The following is a 20,966-nucleotide window of genomic DNA, read 5'->3' on the forward strand; positions in this document are numbered from 1 at the left end:
CAAAGAACAAATAGTTTGCTGTGTAGAAAGTTAAAAATCCACACTGCCCCATCCCTGCAACTAATATTTGTAAGTGATACAGTATTTTGGGGGTACCACACACAGCCCATGTTACAGTAGTCTCTCAGTGGAAGTTAAAAATACTAGTTACTGGTTTATTTTGCTCTTTTAAATTTGAATTCTGTTCCTTTAAAGACTTCTAAATGTAATAAATCAAAGACTAATTTTGGAAACAAGTTGGGTTTTTTGGGGGTGTTGTTTGGTTTGGTTTTTTTTTTTTTTCTTTTGGCACGGGGACTGGCCTGGAAAAAGAAAGAAACCAGAAGAAAAGGAATGGCATTAAATGTAAAATGGTATTGAAGTCCTATCCACAGCTGAGTATTTCTGACAAGATGATGATGTAGTTTGTGTTGCTATGAATAATTGCCCATTTTCTCCCGCTGAAGCAATAAAACATCAGCATGCCAGAACATACGTAATGCCACTTCTACAGAAATCTGAGACCCAAAACTGGGTGACACAGAAACACGGCAGATCCAAGTGAAGCAACAGTCTATTCTAATTTAAAACACAGGACAGTTCATAAAGAGTTAAATAACATATTTTAAAGCAATGCTATCCGTAATCACGATCTCCCTCACTTACTTCCCAAGGTCTGCATTCAGCTATTGCAGCAGCCCCGCTCACTACAAGCAACTCCAGACTTGCAGGAAGGGTTTGAGACAGCGGTTCTGTCTCAATGGAACCCTCAGCCTCAGCTGCTTTATCTCGTAACAGTGGTGACACTACCTAAACATTGAAACCTGGGAATCTGTGACCTAATGCATCTGATTAAAAAACCCTAAAACTTTTTCCCAACTCTAATATTTGTCATCTTTAGATCTTATATATTAGGCTATCATTCTGTGATATTTTGGATAAACAGTTTCTATTTTTTTAAGCTGCTTGCCCAGAACGTCAGGAAATTTCTGAAACAGTATTTTCATTTCCTTCTAAGCTGCTTAAAACTCCAGGTAAATACCTTACTCAGAACCTATTCTTGTATAACAAGTTAGGCATTAAGCTGCTCAAACACGCCAAGCAACATCATAAGATGTTTAATTTTTTCAACATCAGAATTTCCATGGAAGCATGTATGTCCCTACCAGGTAGATTCTCAGAAGGAACTAATCCCTGCTTAACTGAATGTCTCAGTTTAATATCAGATATTAAAATTATTTCAAAGTTCTAGGGCATAATTTTGTGCAGCTGTTGCATTTGGTTATGCTATATTAGACCATTTAATTCATTTTATGGTCTGACAGCACACACAGAGACACAGAACTTCTACCTAACACCTAAGCATAAATGTTCAAAATGAACACATAAAACATTAAAAGAAATGCAGAACACAGACTGCAGCAGCATACTTGGTCAGAAAGTGGGCTGCACTGAAAATGTTTCGTTTTGAAAGATTCATTTAAGTTTTAATGTATTTCAGGGGAAAAATGTGCTGCTGTGGGGAAAACCCCCAGCCATTCATTATTTAAGTAACTGTACAGGGCCCTTAAAAACTACCAAGAACTAAAGTGGTATTCACCTTTTTGGGCTATGAAGTAGTTATTATATACTGTGAAAACAGTAAAATACTGGACTTGTACTAAGGCTTCATCCTTAACCATATGCCATCAAGTCACTTTCCCTGCATCTGCAAACACTGAATGTAAAAGTACTGAAAAATAATTTAGGACATGTGAAGAGGTTTCAAACTTCAGACAATTAGTTCAGCTCATCCTTGTCAAGTTAGAAACCACACTCAGGCCTGTTTCCCATGTGTTTACCATGATTCATGTGAAAATTTAACCTAATGAACTTCCAACTCTGAGCACTGTTCAAGTGATTAATATTTTAAATGTCTGAAATTACCAAAGAAAAATACACAATTAGTTCTGGAGAAAAGTGATACTTTTTAAAAAAAAAATAAACAAAGAGAAGTTACACATTCAGCAGAGAAATATTAACAAAACTTTTAACCAAGCTGTTTTTGGAAAAAAAAATATTTACTAGTAGACATCAAGATACTTACTACTACATACTAACAGTGAAACATACAGAAAAAAGGTTTTAAATATAAACATTCTCAAACTTGTGTGTATTCCCTCCATTTATGTAGGGTAAGAAATGATTTTCAGTATTTGTTACAAGTGTTTTCTTCCCCTCTCAGAAGCAGGGCTTGCGATACAACTGTCAGCCAAACAAAAAGTTATTTTTTAGGCAGCAGTGGAACCTTTGATCAAGATTCCTAGATATAATTCCTGACTGCATGTACAGCATGGTTTGAAGGTTGTAACCACTGCTCTTACTGAAGCCAAAAAATAGAGACTTGATAGGTTTACTCTGAGGTTGAGCAGACATCATTTGCAGCAATAACACTAAAGCCAGCAACAGAACCGGGAGAAGTAACCAGACACAGAAGTCACCTTATCATTTGGATATGTGAACGTAAAGGGAGCAGCACTGGTCTGCTTCTCCTTCAGGGTGACCGTTTCAGGATTGCCAAATGCACTTAAACTTGAACTTGGCAGGAACAGCATGAAAATTATTACCTTTCTCCAGTTTTACTTTATTTCTCTTCATAACTATACAAAGGCCACTGTACAAGGCCCTGTACAACTACTAATGTAAGTCTGGAAAGGAAAGCCAGATCAACAGCTGAGACAAGAAGGAATAGTGATCTGCTTGACAACACAAATAAAACATGAAAAAATTAGGGGTTTTCCCCTGATTTAAGAGCTACCTTTGTTTGTTATCTAAAATATTTTAAAAATAAAGTTAAAAACCCCAGGGGTCTCTAAAAACATTCTTAAAAGAAATATATTATTTTCTTTAAAAGGTGAATGAAACAGTTAACTATGGTATTTATACTGACAACACACCTGATACTTCAGTGTTATTTGGATAAAAATGTTCTCAAAGGTACAAAAATAGTGTGAAAACAATTTTAAATGCTCATCTCAAAGGGCAACTAAGTATGGTCACAAATGTAGAGCAAAGAGCATTACAGGCTTTCCTTACAAATTTAAAGTTACTTGAATAAGTAATTTTAAATGTTACAGACAATTATGCTAAACTAATCTCCTGCTTAACACTAATGTCCAAAAATAGTGTTTGATATGTCTGCATTTTTCAAGTCTACTATACCTGTCTATATATGAATAGGTATGTACATAGTATTTAACAAATATACATCTATATACACACATATAAAGCTAAAATAGGACCAGAAAGGCTTTATAAAATCCAAATTCTAAAATTTATATAAATATTTTTGAAAATACTATTAGCCATCACTCTGTCTCCCTCCTTCCCTTCCATGCAGGTATTCTGCAAGCACTCTGTGTGTTCTCTAACCTTGTGCATTTAATTGCAGTAAGAATAGATCTAAGTAGTCAAATTTATCATGAAAGTGTAATACATGATCTAAGCAGGACATTGTTTCCTAAAGTTTATAGACTGCAACTTCTTTACTAAATCCAAACCCTAAATTTTAGGGTTTGCTGCTCAAAATAGAAAGCTATTCTTTTGAAGTTGATCTAATTCCAAGAACCAGGTCCCAAAGACTCGTCTACACACACATAAGCATGGCAAACCCACCAAATAGGTAGTTGAAGCAGTACAGGAGGCTTAGATACGGCTCTAATATAATTATTTTACCTTTTATCTGTTCAATAGTCTCATCTGACAGCCATCATACCTGCTTCAGGATGAAGATATTTAAATGGACTTTGGGTGTACTGCTGTGCCTGCTGTTGTCTATTGGGTGCTGTACAGAGCAATCGCCACCTAACAAACCGTCCCAACGGAGACACCCTCATTCAGCAGACGGAGGAGAGGAAGGGAAGAAGTGTGGTTACACATTCTTGGTCCCAGAACAAAAAATCACAGGGCCAATTTGTGTGAATACCAATGGACCGGGTACTGGTAACAGAAAAGACGAGGTGACAAGAATGGACATCGAGAACTTGAAGGATGTCCTGTCCAAGCAAAAGCGGGAGATTGACATTTTGCAGCTGGTCGTGGATGTGGATGGAAACATTGTGAATGAAGTAAAATTACTGAGGAAAGAAAGTCGTAACATGAACTCTCGGGTCACCCAACTCTACATGCAACTCTTGCATGAGATAATCCGAAAGCGGGATAACTCGCTTGAGCTTTCCCAACTGGAAAACAAAGTCCTTAATGTTACAACAGAAATGTTGAAGATGGCTACAAAATACAAGGAGCTTGAAGTAAAATACGCAGCACTAACGGATCTTGTAAACAATCAGTCTGTGACTATCTCAATGCTGGAAGAGCAGTGCTTGAGAATCTTCTCGCGACAGGACACCCACGGGTCTCCACCTCTTGTACAAGTCGTGCCACAGCACATCCCCAACAGCCAGCCATACACTCCCATTCTTCTGGGAGGTAACGAGATCCAGCGAGACCCGGGTTACCCTAGAGACAGAGATGTAAGGCCACCACCTGATCCAGCTACTTCTCCTACAAAGAGTCCTTTCAGAGTACCACCATTGGCTTTAATTAATGAGGGTGAGTTACCTACCACTGTTTATCTAACCTGAGATTTCTCTATTTCAGAGGGAAACTGTCCTGGCTATAGAAACAGGACAAAGAATTTAAAGCACCCAGAACAGCTAGCCCTTGCTCCTCACTCTGATTTTCTCCACCCTGCTCCCTCACAGCCCCGCAAAGCTTTAGTTTGCCAAAGAGTCTCATTCTTAAGCTACAGCTGCGTAAGATTAACTTGTTTAAATAGTTGATACTCAGAAATTCAATCTGAAGAATTGAGTCACAAGGTATTGGGGTTTCTGTCTCCAGCTGGGTTTGAGTTATGGGAATGAAAATTCAATATTAGCATATGCTTTCTAGTATTTAGCCCTGTTTCTTTGAAGATGCCTACTAGTAGGTATCTTCATATTACAGTAATGATAATGATAAATGAGAGAAGCTAATTCATCCTAAATAAACAAAGTAATTTTAAGTAGTTGCCCTCTATACTTGCACATACACATTTGCCAGAAGTTAATCCTGCTAGAAGAATTTCACTCCTATTCTGAGATGCTTTAAAATGAACATCTAAATCCACCAACACAGTTGTGCAATAAGTCTCTAAGTGATTAGCTGAACTATTCAAGAGAGTAAGAGAAGTTTGAAAGGATAATTGAATCAAGGCTGGATCCAATCAGATGCACTCGGCTTTGAAATTTCAAATGAGTAACTACATTCCCAGTAACGTGATGTCAGTAGGAGACGGCAAGTTAAACTCATACCATAAATATTATGAAAATACATTCAGGAGACTGTATCACATCGTCATGTGTTACATTCTTCATGTCATTAGATAAATTCATTTATCACTAGAAACAAAACTGTTCTATCATGATTCTCACTTCACTAAAATTTTGACAGAACTGAGATTACAAAAAAAAAAAAAAAAAAAGGATTCAGAAAAACAAGTTTTTCTCAGACATCCATTCAAGCGCTTGCTCTTGCCTTCTGTTAACTTGCAAAGCAAAAGGGTTTGGTTTGGGTTTTTTTTTTATGTGTTTGGGTTGCTGGGTTGTTTTTTTTTTTGCTTTCAAATTGTCTTTAGTCACAGTTGGAAGTTCAACTGGGTTCCTAAGATGAAGACAAATATTTATTTGTGACTGTTCTACAGCATTACAGACATCTAGCTGCTGATGTTGAGAACAACTATTTTTATTCAGGGTCTGCAAAAAATTCAGGCCCAAGCCCAAGTAAAATGCCAGATGTCCCGAGAATTTAAATCACACATTATGACACAAAGGAAAAAGCTAATATAAAAGCATGACATTAATGTCTGGTCAGACAGAAGAAGTATAATTCTAAAAAACAGCGACTTCCTGTTTCCCAGAAACCCCATGCTTCAAGGTTTTGTTATAAATGCATCTTTTTCTCTCTCAATATATGCCTGCTATACATACAAAAATGAAGCAACATCAGGAAATATTTTCTTCTAAATTGTCTACCATGGTTTTCACTAACCCACTTACTCCTAAGTTCGGAGTTTGAATCCATTTTTGCAAGGGAACACAATGAAATCTTAGGAAATTTATTCAACTTCCTTTATTTAGTACTAGATTCTTGAATTTGAAGTTTAAGTGTTTCTTGCAGGGCCTTGGGAAAATGAGGGTTGAGAATTGCTACAGCTGGTAGAGCATCAATCATCAAAACTAAAAATTCTAAATTGCAACACAATGCCCAGTTTTTATCTCTGATTTTTTAAATTAAGGTAAGCATATTGAATGGTGCATAGAACCAAAGTTGTTTGTGTTACAGAAAAATGAACTTTGCAGTTAAAAGATGATGACTATTTATAATGTATAAAGATGTCAGAAATAAAAACCAAGCAGTCCTATTTAGAAATGGGCCCATCAAAGACTTGGTTATGACGGAATAAAGAACTGGACAAACAAGTAGGAGCTTTCTCTCACTGCACCTGAAGAACCTGCACTGAACAGATACTTGCACACAGCACAAGTCTGTGGAAGGATCAATGTGCATCTTAATATTGTGGGTGGAGAGTAAAATTCAAAATATACTGGGAACAGAAGGATGAGATCTTATTTTCCGAAGAGTATTTTTGTTAATTTGCATAAAAATTCTTCTAAATTGAGGAAGAATAATGTTCATGTGAATTTTCACAGTTATCTTAATCCTTGGAGTAACAACCAGTGTCCCCAAATTTTACTGCGACTATGTTGAAAAAAGTAGCTTCAAGTAGAAAGTACTTGAAAATTATACATACAACCCACTCTGCTGCTAATACCTCTCAATAAACTTTTTTTTTTTTTTAAACATATGACCAATTTTATTTTGGAATTTTCCTCTACTATTGCCCAAAAAATCCTCAATATTAAGCTTACAGAAGCACAGCTTCTATATCATCCGCTCAAGATAAAATTTGCCATCTTAAGAGGATTCAGCCACCATTTTATTAAGCTTCCAACTTAAAATATTTCATCACTTTCTTTCTCTACATTTAATTTACAATAGAATACGATCTCTACTAAATGATGCATCTAAAACATAAATTTAGAAGTTAAATATTTAACAGATCATCTTCTCAGAGTACTTCTAATTTATAACTAATTGCCCCAGCAACTTAGTGTACACAGACTGTTACAAAAGACTAGATACGCATCAGATACTTAATTCCTTTCGTAGATAATAAGATTTTAGACAGAATTGTGCTTTTTTCATTAGCCAGAGCCTCCACTCACACCAGCACTGTGGAGAATCTTACACTGTTTCACAAATCTCAGCATTTCCACTGAACAAGAAATGTTATCAGCTCTTATACAGTGAACATAAAATAACTGCATGTAATGAATGTACTTCTCAAAAAAGATTCAAGGCTATATAGCAAAAATTATGAGATTTGTTGGATTTCCTTACACTAAGAGTAGAAGTCTGTTACCTCTATATTAACTTATGATAAGCACATAGGCAAATCTGAGCATCAAAGAGCAGACAAGTTGCATCCTGTGAGCTTAATGTCAGCTGAATTTCAGAAATGATCACAGTGTATTATACAAACAGACTAGTACAAGCTACTTAAGAGCTCCTTAAAATCACTCCAAACACCTGCTTGGGTCTCTCATGGAAAAATGAGTGCTCAGTTCCTCCTCCAGTAGACACAATGTGAACTAATACACAGCAGATCTAATTGAGCTATTCTTAATATTCAATTAACACTACAAAAAATACTACTTCTGTTTACACTTTTTCTAATGCAGTAATTGCTTTACAACAATACTTCTAGAACAACCTCCCTGTTCAGCTGTACACTGCCCTAGTTTACTTTCAACAGTTCAAGAAAAGGGAACGAGATCCAACCTAGCCCAGAAAATTATCTATCCACCGGACAAACTCCACAATGTGCACAATCTATGTGGAAATTTTAATTATGAATGGGAGAAAAAGCTCTCACATACCAAAGCTACAGTATTTCTTTCCTAAGCTACTACTGCATGGACTGCAAGAACAACCAGAACATCCTCAAACACTGACAGCTCAGTGTGCAGCAGTACTCACAACAATGGCTCAATGTCTGCAGCATTCTTGGTAGCACTGTCACAGCCAGAAGCTCTAAGTAGTCACCTTCATCAGATACACAAGCTTTTTGCACTCTAATTAATGTGAAATGCTGTATGGATTTCTTGCTAATTACACACTTATCCAATTGGCAACTGCTAGTTTAAAATCTAAAAGAAGAGCAACTTTCAATCTGCTTTTGTCATGCAACCTCAGTCTGCAGTGAAGGTCACTTTCACTCAAACCTCTACTTCTGATTAAAAGATAACCTCAACAATGGTCTTTTATGTTTCTTTGCACAATACCTTCTTCTGTGACTGATGAGTCTCTGAACTTCCAAGTAGATGCGAGAAAATAAGCCTTCTAAAGTGAGAGGAAAGCTGTAGGTAATTAATTTTCAGATTTACTGAGCATGAGTTTTCAAATACATTTAGGGCATCCACCACTAACTAGTCACCAGAACACATCCTGCTTTTCATTAGTAAATAACCAGTTTCTCTTTAAATCAACAGAAGTAACGATACATTAACATAAATCCTCTTCCAAAAAGTAGAAAACAGTATTACCAAAAATAAAGGCAAATTAGGCAAAGTTTTCAGAGATATGTAACCTGCATGCTCCTTACAGAATAACCAGACACTCTTCTGTAAGTAGTATTTGTGAAACCACTATTCACATGATCCACAACGTGATGTAGAGCTTTCAAGTGGCACTGGTCAGCAGCAACAGCATTTTTGTAGAATCATAGCCCTGAAAAGAAGTATGTGAGCTCTTTTATCTGCTCAAAAGTCCTTCTCCACTGTTTGCATATTTTCTTCATCAGCATCCATCTACACATGTCACACCAGAATGACACACGAAACAGATTCCTATCCACAGTTAAAAGGCTGATCCTAGAACCTGGTAAGTACATAAAGGCAAAGGAGTTATGCAGTGTAAGAATACTCTCACTAAAGTCCACGTCTGTAGATCCAGCAGTAAATGTTTCTTACAGTAGCTCTCAAACTGTTTATGTATTCAGATGTGTGTGGGGGTTGTTTGGGTGCTTGGTTTTGTTTTATTTTAAGCTTCCACCAGTTTCAAATGGGTGCACTAGGACAATGAAATAAACTGATGTCTGCCTTTTGTAAAAGTGGTACAGGAGAAAAAAAGTTCATGAAAATCATAATGCACTTCTTGAATATCAAGAGTCAGAGTACAGATCTTTTGACACAGCAGACAACGTTAAAAACTGTGTGTCAGTATCCAAAGTCTATTATCTGTTAGCAAAATGAAGTTTTTGTTTAAAAATATATACGCAACTAATCTAAGACAGTAATTTTTTACACTGTTTTCCATGGTAGTTTTACCTTAATTGAATTACTGACTTTCCATCACCATTACAAACTATTCTCGAACAATGTGCACTGCATAGCCAAGCCTGAATGCTTAGAGTATGACTTTTCCAAAAGGTCCATTCAAAGACTGCCAACAAGCCAAGGAAGCTGGGCATTCCAACAGCGGGATTTATATGATCAAACCTGAGAACAGCAATGAGCCGATGCAGCTATGGTGTGAGAACAGCCTGGACCCTGGAGGATGGGCAGTTATTCAGAAGAGGACAGATGGGTCTGTCAACTTTTTCAGGAACTGGGACAGTTACAAGGTAAGTGCTGGAAGGCAGAAAATCAGCTGCTTCATTTCAGCGTGGCAGTGACGTTATCTATCGCAATCAAGATGGTGTGAACATTTCCAGTGCAATTCTTATTGCAAACGTGTGTACTGAAGGATCAACGCTGAGGAGTTGGGAATAGCTGCTTATTTAATCAGTGAAATTAATTTTACAAATAAAAATAATTGAAAAGAATGGTCATCACATATTTCAGTGGGAATGTCCCATTCCACTCAGTGCATTACTTAACTTTGTGTGAACTAATTTATTGTCTGAAATAGCCTGCATTCATATCTCACAATGCAGTGAGGAGACATGTTATTCTAGAGAGTGACTGAGAAGTCATTTATTACAAACACCTCACTAAACAGATTATTTCTATTAACACACTGAAAACTACAGCTAGTACTTGAAAAGCTTAATTGTCTCCCTTCTGAATAAGCAAATCTCAGCCAGTGGAATTATTCATTTAAGCACGTTAATAGATCTGCAGGATCAGGGACTCAAAAGCATTCCTAATAATGAATTAAAGGAAATAATTTCTACCTTTAAAATTAGGTTAGAAATCTGTAGATGTAGGGCTGGTGAAGGGAAACACATTCTTGTGTGTTGCTGTGATATTATGCACTAGCAGCCATAATATATAGGATGACAAATGCATGCTGCTTTGAATTACACGTTAGACAGGAAATTTGAAAATCTATTTGGTTGGGTTTTTAAAATAATAATACTGTGCTGATTTCATAAACATAGGACATGGTTTTTCCCTATGATGCTGTGCACACTTTAAATGGATCTATGATTGCCACGTGTTGTATCTGGAAAGAACTGAGCCACATTTAACTCAATCAATAATCTAAAAATAGTATCATACACACAGAGAAAATTACAAAAGATTACTATGAGGATTTTCACTATTTGCATTCTTGGAATTTAATCATTCAAATGTCAACCATCCCTTAGTAACTGTTGTGGGTGGTTGGGTTTTTGTTTGGGTTTTCTGGTTTTGTGGCTTTCCGGTTTTTGTTTGTTGTTTCGGGGTTTTTTTTAAATATAAGGTAGCTCCAAAGTGTCTTATATAGTAACCATAAAAATTTTGCACATAATGCAAAGAAAATAAAGAGGATTTAAATGGTGTTTAATAATGGCTCAATCTTGGGCAAGACTTTACTCCCAAGAGCAATTAAAAGGACCATTAAATCAGTGGCTGAAGATGGTATTCTTACTACCTAACCTCAGGTAACTGAAGGTGCACCTCTGTGACTGGCTTGCACCACTGACAGAGATGTCTCCCATGCCCACTTTCCTCCTTCTTTCCCAGTCCCTGTGTGGCTGCACAGTTACAACGCTGATGCAAGGGAAGCATTGAAAATGTGGCCATGAGCCAGGAGAAAAGCACCGCTACCATTTTTGGCAGCAGCCTGATGCTAGATCAACTTAAGCCACTTGTGAAACTGCAGCTTGAGTCAGGAGCCTACACTGTTTATCTACTGGAGAGAGACTTCCCCAGAAAGTGATTCAAAGCAGGAAATCAACTGTAGGTCCCATATAATCAATCACCTGAGGAGAATAGAAAGCCTTCAGAAACTAGGAAGTATAGCAGAAAGCTCTGGGTGATGTACCTACCTTAGCTGCAACACTAAATACAAACAACACTGGTTTACTCAGTGACAGGAGGCAGCAGACATGAAATATCATTTCAGAGCTACTGTACTGGTAGTCTGTGATTTGAAAGGAAAGACATCTTTATATTTAATTTCTAATAAATTTAGTAAAGAGCATAGATGAGTTATGTGATTAAAGTTACAGTACAAAACCAACACTAGTTGCATTAAAAAGGCAATAAGTTATTTACCTTGAACACTGAGATTGGTCCATAAATACATTTTCCAACCTGGAAATACACCCCCTTAATTTCATTATTCATACATTCTTAAAGATCCCCTTAGCTTTGTGAAGAAATATATTGTTTCAGTTGCCCTATTCTCTCTCCTTTTATCTTAAAAAGGATGTTACAGAAAACAGCTAGCTTTGCCACCTTTACTATTCTGGTAGTGCCTCATGCAACTAAACACTTCAACTGAGTAAATGTCCAAGTGCAGCAAAGTAAAACATTTAAATGCATGGGTTGAGCAGTCATTCAGAAGCTTAAAGGCTTTCAGTACCCAAGTTCCACTGGTTTATAATACTCCTGCTGATGAGTATTTTGACAAACACAAAAAACTACGCTAACATCACCTTCTGATTCTCTTTTGTACAGAAAGGATTTGGAAATATCGATGGAGAGTACTGGCTGGGACTAGAAAATATTTACATGCTTACCAATCAGGATAATTACAGACTATTGATTGAGTTAGAGGACTGGAGCAATAAGAAAGTCTATGCGGAATACAGCAGTTTCCGCCTGGAGCCCGAAAGTGAATTCTACAGGCTACGCTTAGGAACGTACCAAGGAAACGCAGGCGATTCCATGATATGGCATAACGGAAAGCAGTTCACAACACTGGACAGAGACAGGGACATGTATTCAGGTAAGGAAACCAGTATGTACGTGAGAAGTGATTCCATTAGTGACACCAGCCTTAAAAAAAAAAAGTACCAAAAAGGGACCTAAGTTCTGATAAAACAACTCTATTGAAAGATGCTTCAAATTGATAATGATCAAAATCATGTTGACAGGGCCCCCTTCGAGCCCCTGCACCGTGCAGAAATTCAAATGCTATGACTCTCGTTGCAGGCACACTCCAGCAATCTTTATATTTAGCTCAATTACATCCTCATCACTTGCATGTGAGACTCTGCAGTCAGAATACCTTACAGCAGGTGATCTCTCAGAATAGTGCGGTGGCCACATAACAATAATCACCATGAACAAAAGCCTCTGAGCTGCACTAAAGGAACTGTGCACAGGCTTAGTTCTGTACCTTCACTTGAGAAACAGGCAGATCATTTCTTTCTCCTTACTAAAGGACACTTTTTTGTTCACTTCCACATCTTCCTCTAGCTTTCTCCTTAAAGCCTTAACAGTAAAAGAAAGGTTGGAGAGAGTAATACTCCAACACACAAGATTTTCCCCCCTCCCACCTCTCGATTTTGCTCAATTATCAATAACCATAAAGCTGGACAAATCTTGCGAACTCTTAAACAAGCCTGTAAAACAGTAAATACAGAAGTTACAAACAAATCTTCACGGAACTGTGGCCCCTGGGACTGTACCAACTCACATTGCTTCCACTGAAGTATTTCTAAACAGTACATAATCCGAGTTCCTTGAATGTTAGCTCACGGATGAGAGCTGCTGGTAGTCTGAGAAGAGTTGATCTCCTTACTTTTCAGCTGTCACATTAAATACCGCGTTAATAATCCCCCCTCCAAGCAATGGTTGCTGTTACAACAGAACTTATAATTTAGGTAAAAGCAGCAATTGATATGACCACAACAGGCTATGAAGTACGTCAAAGTTCCCTCTAAAACAAAGCCAAAACATGAAAGTGTTTGCTAATCTAAAACCAAGCCAAAACATGAAAGTGTTTGCTAATCTAAAACCAAGCCAAAACATGAAAGTGTTTGCTAATCTAAAACAAAGCCAAAACATGAAAGTGTTTGCTACTCTCCATTTCTCCTCTTTAACACTGAAGTTCACCTATTTCTCTCTGTTCCACAGGAAACTGTGCTCATTTTCACAAAGGCGGCTGGTGGTACAATGCATGTGCCCACTCCAACCTGAACGGGGTGTGGTACAGAGGAGGCCACTACAGGAGCAAGTATCAGGATGGAATATTTTGGGCTGAGTACCGGGGAGGTTCCTACTCCTTGAAAGCAGTTCAAATGATGATCAGACCTATAGACTGAGGAGGAAAATCCCACAGTGCTCAAGTGATCGTGTATAAACTTCTCAGCGCTTGAGTTCCAGAAAAATAAAATATTACTTTTTAATCATTATTTTGCACAATCTGCCCCTGCAAAAAGCAGGTCTTTTCCTGTCTTTTTTTTCCCCTGTTGTGTTCCCCTCTCCTTTTTTTTTTTATTTTAGAAACATTTTCTACTGTGACAGACAGTGTTTTTTTAAGCACACATTCACAAAAGCAGATGTTTGTGCTTGCAAAGCATATTTATCTTTGTTTAAGTCCAACATACTTCATGTAAACAGTCATAAAAGCTGGTAAAAAATTCCAGATATATGACAAGATATAAGCTTTTTCACTTAAAAAGCTTATGCTTTTTCAGGTTAGCTCAACTCTTTTAACTGTAAATATGTGAAATGACTTTGTCTTGCTTTAATGTGAAAATTGATTAGTTATTTAACAATTTATTTAAAAATGTTGGTATTACTTTCAATGAAAATCTGACTTCACATTACTGTTTAAGATTTACTCCAAGAAGCTACACAAAAAACTGAAGACATTCTAGCTTTGCCAGCAGAGAGAGATTTTTGCAACAAAGAATTATTTCAAAACGAAGCAGCAAATTAAGCATAAAATGTAAAATTTCTTAGTGGTGTAGAGAATTCCTTAAGATCTGCACATCCTACCTTCTGTGAAACACTCAGGCAAAATGTTCCTAACAAAAAGAAAAGAAAAATAATTGTATGGAATTATAGCTGAACTTAAGGCAACCAGATTGCTTAGTCCTTTTTCACTTTCAATCTCCATATTAAAACTTCCTAATTAAAACAATTTTTTTTAAATTTCTTGATACTTTGAAATTAAATGAAAAGTTCTGATATTAAAATGATGACTTGAGACTTGGAGACCCCTTCCCTGCTCCAGTTAGCAGTGATGAGGTCTGAACAAGTGTTCATACATACTAATTTAGAGAAGGACCAAGTCTCTGAATATTAGAAGTTTTCCTCCAGCACAGCTTTCTGCTGACACAGTAAAACAACGATTAGAAATCAGCTTGGAGTGTAATCTCCCTGCCACCCCAAACTTGGACAGGTCTTATGACACACACATTTCCCTTCCCCCACATGTATACAACTTTTGGTACTGTCTATATTAAATTTTCTACCTTCTAGATATCAGATTTCCACTGGAATCAATATATAGTTTAAGAAATTAATTAGAAAATACTTCTCCAACCTTTAACAAAAGCCATACAACATATTGCATCAGAACAAGATACTTCCAAAAATCAGAATCAACAAGGTGTTAGCTTTAGGTAGCTGAGTCTCCAAAACTAAAGCTTTCTTCCTTAATAACTGTACTTAGCCACACAGTTTACCTAATTTAATTTGGTATTTGATATAAAAACTAAATATGCTGTTGTGAACTGTAATCAATGTATCTGTTTGGCACCTCATACATGCCTTCAGGATTTTAAGGAACTTTGCCCTTATTTAACATAAGAAAACCTAATACCTAAAGTAATAATCTAATATTATTATGTTAAATTAGTCATACCAATTGCTATGCAAAACTTCATTTGTAGTTCAGAGAGCAGAAAATAGCATTCTGCTTTCAAAACACATTCTCCAGAGCAGATAAAGCTTCATGGATAATATATGGCTGCAAGGGCTGTAGTGAAATCTTCCATCAGAAATCAAAGCCAACAAGTTTCAACAGTATTTAATTGGGGTTGGCAGGGGGTGGGAGGGGCAGAGAATCAGTCCCAGCATATCCCATTCCCAAATTCCAGTAATTTTAACTGACACAAATGTTTAAGATGATTACAATTCTAACAAAGCCAACAAGTTTCAACAGTATTTAATTGGGGTTGGCAGGGGGTGGGAGGGGCAGAGAATCAGTCCCAGCATATCCCATTCCCAAATTCCAGTAATTTTAACTGACACAAATGTTTAAGATTACAATTCTAAAATTGTTCTTCGTATAAGGAATATTTGTTTGTTACAAATATCATACAGACCTCATTGATTGAGTGTTCTGTAAAATGCTTTTTAATTGCAAATGCTTAAAATTCAGACTATCTGCAGTCTATTCTTTTTTTCCTATGGTAGTTGGATAGAAGAGCAGTTCAGGTAAATTTAAAAGCTGAAAATGCTTTCCAAAACGTTCCTTTAATGAACACTTTTGACAGCTTTAGTTCATTCAACCGATAGATTTCTTGTTTTACCACAAGAATCTCATCTGCTACAAGAACAGTGTTTGTTTATTCATACAGTCAGTGAAAGGTGCACTCTGCAGAAACCCCCAAGTAAATTAGCTTGAACTCAGCCTTTAAATTACATTTTATATATTAGACATCTAAAAAGTGAGTCTCCTCCAATTTAAAGCTGCAGGATTACATTAACTAAATGTTATTACAAAATACACCCAGAAAGCTCAGACGGTACAAATGCTATGCTCTGAAAGAAAAGAATGAATTTTAAGTTGCTGATTTAAGATTACAAGTAGGAAAACCATAGCTTCTCATTTTCAGGTTGGTTCATCATAATTTCATAGAATAATAATAATGGTTAATACCATAATTTACTACTTTGAAATGCTTGTAACTGTCAGTTCTTTGCTTTTGGGTTGAATTTTCTGAGCAGGGTAAAATGACTTTAAAAGTTCACACCTTTTTTAGAAAAGTTTTTCAAAAGAGGCTGTAGCACCCCTCAAGCTTATTGCACTGGACACACGGAAGCAGTCAGTCTGTGAAGGATATAGCTTTCACCATTCCTGTACTATTTGTCCAAATTTAACCAAGCAGACCTTGAAAAAGTTTAACCTGTACTAAACCTGAAAGAGGTTTTTCACCTATATTTCCAAAGTCTATTGCAAGCATTGAATTAGCTGAATATTCATCAGATGAATACTTCAATAACCTGTTTTCAGCTTTCCCATTTCTGGATATAATTCTGGAAAGACAGATAGAAGAAAATATTTCACAAGGTAGTACTGCTTAGTTAAATAAAGATCTTACTTCTTAAGATATGGCTCAATTGTTTCATTGTGCAACCTCAAATTAATCAGAACTCCATGATAACACTCCCTTTGAGAATGGCTTTTACTGAGGTGAAACACAACATCAGGTATACAGCTCCCATTTGCTCTGGCTACTTTAGTTGGCTGGGTGATGCAACAGTGATGACAGATCCATGTAATGAGGACCTAATGCCAAACATTCTTATTGGTGTTGCACAGCTCTTTTAGCACTTACATTTAAGTTAGTGAGTCCACACTGTCGATGTGCTGCTCTCACCTGCATTTCTAGAACTCTGGAACCGCATCACACTTATTGCTGCAAGGAACTGAAAAATATTTCTATTTTTTCCCCTCTACTTAAATGGAGAAGGACATCTTGTCCACAGTAAACAAGCTGTGATAATAAGAAAACAATCTGTACTTCTGTGACTCTACTCCCATTGCAAAGATTACACAAAAAAAAAAATTTAAGCTTTATCTTATAATGCTAAGACAGTCATTAAAAAAACTCCATACCCACATTTGATATTTGGTTGCATAAGGGTAAACCTAATAACCTCTGAAGGGTAAAACATTCATCCTTGAAATTGCAGCTGAAATTCCCTTGCATGCTCACTTTCCCTGTGACCTTCCAAACAGGGTCCTTCACGAGCAGTGCCAGTATTCCTCCAGAGGGGATGTGCAATGGCAAATGTGAGCGTGTGGCAGACTTGATTCTCTGCGCTCTTCCAAAGAGCATTTTAGGGGAGGACAGCACCTGCAGGATCTCTGCACCAACAGTGTCGAGAGCCCCACCACCTTCCTCTGTGAGAGGAAGTGGACTTTATGATGAATCTCAGGATCACAATTTCAAACAGCAGACTTTTAGGTAGACTTTTCTACACGTTTTAAACCAGGAGTAGCATTACTCCCATATATGATTGTATACCAGGAGTAATCACAGTAAAAGATCCTTTCAGGAATTATAAGCTATAGCTGGTAAACTTAAAACAGTCAGTAAAACAAGCAGCTCAAGTTACTTCTGTCCCATATGACTCTTACATTAGTAAAAATGCCTTGGGAAGGAAATTTTAGAAATACTACTCCTGCAAATCTACTCAGGTTTTACTGGAGATTAAAGCTTTGATCAAATGAGAAAAATTGGACTCAACAGCCAATCTTTCAAGATAGATCCAGATTTATCACGACTGTACTTTCAAGGCATTTTTTTTTTCTTTTTGCCACTTACTTGAACCTTACAAAATTAATTTTAGAGGGAGTGCACCAGTGGGCACTTGCTATTACTTTGGAGAATTAAAAAAGGCTAGAGGACGTTCTTCAAGTCATTAGTAAGAACTGATATCATATGAAATCAGGTCACAACATATTCTTTAACTACAGCGGGTCACAGCAAAGAGCATTTCTTTCTTTTTAAGCAGAAAAGAAATACACATTTCACTTCAACAAACTATCAAGTCAAGCCCAAAGCTTATTCTAATGCAAAAGTTAGACAAGAAGTTGCTGATGTACTGAGGATAACATCTGTATCTGAACAAAACTTAAAACAATTTTTTTCCCAATATTTCACTTTTTTAAAAAAAATATACACTTGCACGTAGAAAGGCAATATTTTTCAAGTGTCAGACAAAAGCATCAAAGTATAAAGATTTCCTTCTATGGCAGCAAGTATCAGAAGACCATAATGGCTAAGGTCAGAGTATCATGAGATTTTAAAAATATCTGACAGCAGGTTGGCTTGGCATTTCTATGATCAGCAAGAAAACAATTTGAGTCTGGCTTCGTGTTTCATAAATGTGATAGTTTCACAATAAATCATGGCATATAAGTAAAAAAAACATCTGGAAAGCTAGAAAATGCATTTCAGATCCACATACAGTGTGTATATATGTGTACACATGATGGGAAAGCTACAAAATGACATGTTTAAATCATATTACATTATGCTTGGCTGCTTCTTTGCCCCTTTAATTCAGGCCTAGCTTTAACAGCTATGTCAACAAACAGGGTAGCACAGCATAGTGCATCACACCAGCAATTTTCACACCTGCACTTCAGACAAAATACACTCAGGCTGACTTTTCTTCCATTCTAGGCACAAACAATTACCAACATCTGAATACTTGAAAATACAGGAAATTAACAGCTGTTAGGATCACGTTAGAACTGATGGATGTTTCTGGGTAAGACGTAACAGGGAAGTTAAAAAAAAATAAAAAATGAAGACAGAATGAGGAATTCTACAGGACTACTTGTCATTAAAGTTCTTACTGGTTCTCCACAAAGTATATTTTTTCTATTTACGTATAAAGCCTGTAAAATTCAACTAATTTTGCAAAACCTGAATATATGCATTTTAGAGGCATCATTCTAGATTCTAACATCAGTGATGGTATTGAGACTCTTATCAAGCTATGAAACAACAGAAATATTGTGATGGACACACAGATCACAGCATAGATGATTGTCTATTTATTAATCTTGAAAAAACTAATAGTGCACCTGAGTAAAGGAAGCCTCAAACTTCAGAAATAAAGAGATTACAGTTTAATAAGCCTTAGTGATCACAGGAGGTTATCTTGAATTTAAGGTGTAAGAGCAACTTGTATCTGCAAAAATACCAACTATTTTTTATGGAAAAGGAAAAAACTGAGTAAACATTTCCTTAATTTTATGTGACAACCAACTTCTTACGATGTCAAAGAAAAGCTACATTAAGAAAAGCATACTGATCACTTCAAAAAAACCTGAGACATTAAGTAACATTAGATTAGCTTGGCAATAAAAACAATACATATTAACCACATTTATCTAGTTTTCAGATACACAAGAAAATCATTTACTCATAATTATTCTGTAAAGCTGAGTCAGTCATAACAACCCAATTTCTCTTTTCACCTTAGTATAACTAAATGCAACAATATCTCCAGATTTTAGCATGTTCCAATCCGTAAGATCTACATTTATTTATCTCAGAGGCTGGTGATTTATACCCTCTCATAAATTAAAAGCCATCATTACTATAACAGTCAAGTATTTAGCTCTAAGAATGCTAGCAGGCATAACAGCTTAAGTACTTCTCCAGAAGTCAATCAGTGTATCTATACAACATATGGGAAAATAATTTCCTGGAAAATTGATACTGTATGTAAAACCTGAAGTGTTTGTGAGGTTTAATAGGTATTTTCTTTCTGAAGCTAGTGAAGTTATTTCTTGCAGTATGCAGAGTATCCAGAATCAACTAGTAGTTATAGATTCTTTACTGAAGTACTGAAATAGTGTCATGAATGCTTAAAAGATGGTGTTTAGTTTGTGTAATTACTGGAGAAGTATGTTTGTCAGTAGTATTTCCCACTAGAAATAATTCAGCTTACCTAAATAAGGAATACAAGGAGTCATCTTCAGGCTGCTGATATAGTCTCTAAGCCTTTTGTAATTATCTTCTTTACTCATAACATACTCCAGCTTTTCAAAGGTGGCTTTATCCTTCCGACTCAGTAACTAGAAAAAAATAAAAAGCCGCCAAAACCAGATGAGTGTTAAGTTTGATGATTATGATTTCTCTTTTACCCTTAAAAGCACAGATTTCCATCCCCCAGGCCCCCATTTAAAGTTGTTGGTTTGTTTTCAAATACAACTGCTTCAAAAATACAGCATTTACTCCTTATGGATGAGTACTTGGAGTGTTTACAAAGAAAAGTAGCTGTTTTGGCTGTTAAATGTAAACTATCCTTTTTAAAAATTAGCCAGGTACAAACTTTCATGTCCTGGAGGATCCTTCTGAAATAACCCAAGTTTTCAAAAGACTAATCTAGCTAAAACAGATCACACTTTCACATGCTCGCTACTTCTACAATATTTCAAAACTCTAATTATCCATAACTTAACATTTCTTTGTCAGATATACTGAGAAATTTTATACTAATCTACCACCACAAAACCCAAAATTCCAAAATATGTTCTTATTCCTGAATTGAGAGCTCTGTCAACAAATTATTTTCCAAAGTGTAAAACAATACCACTAAGATCTGATAAATACCTTTATGTGAACTACAATTTTAAAAACAATGAATGCAGATACACACATATGCACGCACTGGAAGGTCTGGAAAAGAGTAAGGATTTAATCCATTTTTCTCCACAGAAGCCATTATGAACTTGCATACAGGCTGGGTATTCTGTTCTGCCAATTAGCAATTTTACCAGCTTTCAGTATTACAGGAATGTCTACTTCAAATACAAAACTTAATAGTCATGGACCTCCTTCATTCCTCCTCCCTCCCCTGCCCCTGCCCTTCCTTTGACAGAATTAACAACAATTAGGCTCTCTTTGTAAGACTGGAAAAGTTATTTTT

General features: G+C 36.4%; 2 protein-coding genes across 3 annotated transcripts in view; one reads left to right on the forward strand and one right to left on the reverse strand.

The window, feature by feature from the left end:
- Positions 1 to 20,966, reverse strand: part of LOC104524914 (ras-specific guanine nucleotide-releasing factor RalGPS1) — a 65,400-nt gene that overhangs the window by 12,987 nt on the left and 31,447 nt on the right. The window contains exon 7 of the mRNA XM_010167938.1: positions 19,986 to 20,112. Within this exon, the coding sequence (XP_010166240.1) occupies positions 19,986 to 20,112 (127 nt within the window). The remainder of the gene's footprint in view (positions 1 to 19,985; positions 20,113 to 20,966) is intronic.
- On the forward strand, positions 3,728 to 13,828 carry ANGPTL1 (angiopoietin like 1). 2 transcript variants are annotated; one of them, XM_010167937.1, is made up of 5 exons: positions 3,728 to 4,530; positions 6,937 to 6,950; positions 9,530 to 9,742; positions 12,009 to 12,279; positions 13,413 to 13,828. In XM_010167937.1, the coding sequence occupies exons 1-5, from the start codon at positions 3,744 to 3,746 to the stop codon at positions 13,598 to 13,600; spliced, it is 1,473 nt and encodes a 490-aa protein (XP_010166239.1). In that variant the 5' UTR covers positions 3,728 to 3,743; the 3' UTR covers positions 13,601 to 13,828. The 2 variants fall into 2 exon arrangements, with proteins under 2 accessions (XP_010166239.1, XP_010166238.1); XM_010167936.1 differs by lacking the exon at positions 6,937 to 6,950 and having other exon boundaries at positions 3,728 to 4,569; positions 9,549 to 9,742.

This window comes from Antrostomus carolinensis, unplaced genomic scaffold (assembly GCF_000700745.2).
Source record: "Antrostomus carolinensis isolate BGI_N321 unplaced genomic scaffold, ASM70074v2 scaffold145, whole genome shotgun sequence".
NCBI classification, from domain to species: Eukaryota; Metazoa; Chordata; class Aves; order Caprimulgiformes; family Caprimulgidae; genus Antrostomus; species Antrostomus carolinensis.

Coding starts and splice junctions, on each gene's coding strand:
- ANGPTL1 (XM_010167936.1), top strand. CDS start 3,744: ATGAAGATATTTAAATGGACTTTGGGTGTACTGCTGTGCCTGCTGTTG. Junction 4,570..9,548: donor ATTGGCTTTAATTAATGAGG/GTGAGTTACCTA, acceptor CTTTTCCAAAAG/GTCCATTCAAAGACTGCCAA. Junction 12,280..13,412: donor AGACAGGGACATGTATTCAG/GTAAGGAAACCA, acceptor TCTGTTCCACAG/GAAACTGTGCTCATTTTCAC.